This window comes from Thamnophis sirtalis, unplaced genomic scaffold (assembly GCF_051295495.1).
Source record: "Thamnophis sirtalis isolate CommonGarterSnake01/CBP01778 unplaced genomic scaffold, rThaSir2_p1.2 scaffold_2, whole genome shotgun sequence".
NCBI classification, from domain to species: Eukaryota; Metazoa; Chordata; class Lepidosauria; order Squamata; family Natricidae; genus Thamnophis; species Thamnophis sirtalis.
In genome coordinates, this window is record NW_028261382.1 from 41801018 (window position 1) to 41805250 (window position 4233).

Genomic DNA, 4233 nt, shown 5'->3' on the forward strand with positions numbered 1-4233 from the left:
CGTTTAGCAGAGTGATGGCATTCGGGGAAAACCCATCCTTGTGTCTAGTTGTCTTGGTGTGCAGTGTCTTATAGCCTCGTTTTTGAGGGTAGGAGTTGAAACAATTTGTGCCCAGGATGCGAGGGCTCCGTAGATATTTTCCCGGCCCTCTTTTTGACTCGTGCAATATACTGGTCCTCAGCGGAAGGCAGGTTGGTAGCCGTTGTGTTTTCTGCAGTCCTGATTCTCCGTTGAAGTCTCCGTCTGTCTTGTTAGGTTGCAGAGTCAATCAAGAGACAACGAGTTTAATCTACTCAGCTAGTGGATGCATGCAAATAAGGTTTTGTCTCATTTTGGAGGTCGGTACGTGTGTCTCTTTTGCATATATATATGCAAAACTTGTCGCCTCTGTGGCACCTTCCTTGCAAATTAAGCCTCTAGAATAGTATAGCCAGCAATTCCTCCCCCACCCCTCTCTCTCTGGGATTTCCTACTTCCCCGTAAGATCCCACCCGCCACGCTCCAGAAATGAAAATTCAACTTAATTAAGAAAAGCAGAAAGGACATTCTCAAATCAGTTCTACCCTCCTTCTTTGTCGCCACGTTTCGGCTCCGAGCGAAGAATCTCACCTGTCTGGATTTTTTTTTAAATTTTTCCTCTTGAACTTTCCCCCCCCCCCCCCTGAGTTGCGTCGGCCAGTTTTCCAACATTGTGGATTGCTGTATAGCCCTCCTCCAACCCTCCGAGTAACTTTCTACGTGAGACGGGCGGATTAGATAAAAGAAATCGGATTGATCAAATTGGCGCATGGATAAAATGCTGGGAAGCCTTAAGGAGCTTTTTCTGGCTGAAAAAATGAATAGAAGTTGAGGGATTTTTTTGGGGGGGGGGATTTAGCAACTGAAAAAGGAATATGGGAAGAAGTGATTTATGTAATCTAATATCAAAGGGGAAGTTGCTTATCATTGCTCTAAAGAAGTTTGGAAATTGTTTCCTTAAATGGTTTCCTTTCCTCTCCTCTCTCCTTCCTTCTTCCCCTCCAATTCTCCTTCCTTCCCTTTCTCGCTTCCTTTTTTTCCTTCCTTCCCCTCTAATCCATCCTTCCTTATCTCCTTCAGATTATCATCCCTTTCTCTTTCCTTCTCTTCCTCCCACTTTCATTTTCCCTTCCCATTTTCTCCTTCTTTCCTCCTTCCCTTTTCTCCTCCCTCCCTCCCTTTCATTTTTCCTTCCCCTCTTTTCTCCTCCTCCTTCCCTTCCCTTTTCCTCTTCCTCCCTTGCTTTTATTTCCCTTCCCCTCTTTTCTCCTCCTTTCCCTTCCCTTCTTTTCTTCTTCCTCCCTCCCTCCTTCGCTTTCATTTTCCCTTCCCCTCTTTTCTCCTTCTTTCCCCCTTCCCTTCTTTTCTCCTCCCTCCCTTCCCCTCTTTTCTCCTCCTCCTTTCCCTTCCCTTTTCCTCTTCCTCCCTTGCTTTCATTTTCCTTCCCCTCTTTTCTCCTCCTTCTTTCCTTTCCCTTTTCCTCTTCCTCCCTCCCTTTCATTTTTCCTTCCCCTCTTTTCTCCTCCTCCTTTCAGTTCCCTTTTCCTCTTCCTCCCTTGCTTTCATTTCCCTTCCTCTCTTTTCTCCTCCTTCTTTCCCTTCCCTTCTTTTCCCTTTCCTCCCTCCTTTATTTTCCCTTCCCCTCTTTACTCCTCCTTCTCTCCCTTCCCTTCCCTTCTTTTCCTCTTCCTTCCTTCCTTCCTTCCTCCCTCTCTCCCTTTCATTTTCCCTTCCCCTCTTTCCTTCTCCCTCCTCTTTCCCTTCTTTTCCCCTTCCTTCCTTCCTTCCTCTCATTTCCATCTCCTTCCTTCCTCCTTTCTCTTCCTCCCTCACATTTCCATCTCCTTCCTTCTTTCCTTCCTTCCGTACGTCTCCCTCTCTCTCCTTTCCATCTCCTTCCTTCCTCCTTTCTCTTCTTCCCTCTCATTCCCATCTCCTTCCTCCCTCCCTCCCTCCTTCCCCGCTTCTCTGCACTATTTTTCTTGCTGCATTTCTGATTTTACTTATTTTTTACTTATTCAGATTTCAGATGACCTTGTGCTGCTGTTCAAACGTTTAATAAAATGTTTATTTTTTAAAAAAAGAGGACGCTCTCTTTCTTGACACGGATTCCACAGCCAAGCTGCACTCCCCCCGCCCCAACAATTCAGTCATACGCTGAACAATCATTTACTGTCCATTTCTGTTCCTGTAAAGGCCCCCCGGGTCAAAACTTCATGCCATGTCGGGCGAGGTCGGCTCGGGCCTCCCGGATTTGGGCCTGCAGCTCGAGAGAGGCCTCCTGGCAGTCGTTGAAGGTAGCCAGGCGGTAGCCCACGACTCCCAGCGAGTAGCAGCCGAAGGTCACCAATAGATAGGTTGGCAGGGCCCACAGCACTTGGTGCCAGCTTGGGGATAAGGGGTGGGACCCCACGAGGTCCAGCATCAACGCAGCCCAGATGCCACCCAGGAGGACCAAGGAGCCGAGCCACTGAAATAGTTTCGTCATGATCCTGAAAAACAGAAGTAAAAAAACCAGTGAAAACTTGAGACATTTGCCAGGAGCAAATATATTTGTATATTTTTCAGGACACCTCTGCCAACATTTAAGAGTTTTCTGTGCAAAAAAGGATTTTTCGTTTGAACCATCCATTCCTCCCTCCCCCTCCTGCAAAATCTGGAATCAACTTTGAGTATTAAGGCAAGATATCCCTGCCAGGCAGAGAAAGAAAATGTGTCTGAATATCAGTAGCTATATAGTAGATAACGGTAAAGGTTCCCCTCGCACAGATGTGCCAGTCGTTCCTGACTCTAGGGGGCGCTGCTCATCTCCGTTTCAAAGCCGAAGAGCCAGTGCTGTCCGAAGACGTCTCCGTGGTCATGTGGCCGGCATGACTCAACGCCAAAGCCGCATGGAATGCTGTTCCCTTCCCACCAAAGGTGGCTCCTATTTTTCTACTCGCATTTTTAACCTGCTTTCGAACTGCTAGGTTGGCAGAAGCTGAGACAAGTCACGGGAGCTCACTCTGTTATGCGGCGCTGGGGATTCGAACAGTAGTAGATACATTAGTAGATATGATAACAGATTAGTAGGTATTAGTAAATATATTAGAGAGAGCACTTCTACCCAAACAGCAACATTTTTGCAATCCTTTCCACCAGGGCCTCTCCTAATAGCAATGACAGTATGTATATAATAACATCATATCATATCATATATATCATATATTATAGAACAGTGTTTCTCAACCTTGGCAAGTTGAAGATGTCTGGACTTCAACTCCCAGAATTCCCCAGCCAGCATTCGCTGGCTGGGTAATTCTGGGAGTTGAAGTCCAGACATCTTCAAGTTGCCAAGGTTGAGAAACACTGTTATAGAATATAGAATAACAAGTGTTGGAAGGGACCTTGGAGGTCTTCTAGTCCAACCCCCTGCTTAGGCAGGAAACCCTGCACCACTTCAGACAAATGGATGTCCAACATCTTAAAAACTTCCAGTGTTGGAGCATTCACAACTTTTGGAGGCAAGTTATAGATTAGATTTATTATATAACATATGTTGTTATAGCTGTGCATTTCCCAATAGCAATTGCAATTATATTACTATTTTTATTATTATTATTATTATTATTATATCAAGGATTACATCTGGGCCTCTAACAGCGACGGTTATGATACCTTTATTATTACAAGATCCCATCTGTGCATCTGCTAATTGCCATTATCTACGGTTATATTTTTATTTTTATTATTATCATTAGCAGCAATCAAAAAAAGGATGCCAACCCACCCTTTTCCAATTTTTTGCAACAATTGCACAACAATGCATAAAATAAATAAGCCTCCCCGGGGGTAAACCCGCAAATGTCGCCCCGTGCCCGCATTCACACGACTCACCGATTCCGGGTTGAAGCGAGTTTTTTTTTTTTCCTTCCAGTTTCCCCGACTTCCCCGTCGCTCTCTGGTGACGTCACTAACGCACCTGCCAATCACCGTGCCCGCTGAGCGGGTGGCGCCGGTGGAGCGCCGCGATGCTTGCCGGGAGTTGTAGTTTTGTCCCCCCCTGAACACGTTTTACGCTTCAGCGGAAGGTGGAGAAGAAGGGAAGGCGGGTTCTTGAGCATGGGCAGAGTGCTGGGGAGGAGTCCACCACTTTTGGGGTGGTGTCTGCACCAGGTAAGCGTCTTTTTATTTATTTATTTAAGACTAAGCCCCAAAACTCTCATTTAACCCTGT

At 46.1% G+C, this 4233-nt stretch overlaps 1 protein-coding gene across 1 annotated transcript; it reads right to left on the reverse strand.

The window, feature by feature from the left end:
• Positions 1 to 2140: 2140 nt before the first annotated feature.
• Positions 2141 to 3945, reverse strand: LOC148048680 (dolichol-phosphate mannosyltransferase subunit 3-like). The gene is made up of 2 exons (XM_087705125.1): positions 3895 to 3945; positions 2141 to 2510 (listed from the first exon to the last, which is right to left on the reverse strand). The coding sequence occupies exon 2, from the start codon at positions 2504 to 2506 to the stop codon at positions 2225 to 2227; it is 282 nt and encodes a 93-aa protein (XP_087561251.1). The 5' UTR covers positions 2507 to 2510; positions 3895 to 3945; the 3' UTR covers positions 2141 to 2224.
• Positions 3946 to 4233: the final 288 nt, after the last annotated feature.

Excerpts from the sequence above, each read along its gene's own strand:
- LOC148048680 (XM_087705125.1), bottom strand. The coding sequence starts at position 2,506 with ATGACGAAACTATTTCAGTGGCTCGGCTCCTTGGTCCTCCTGGGTGGC.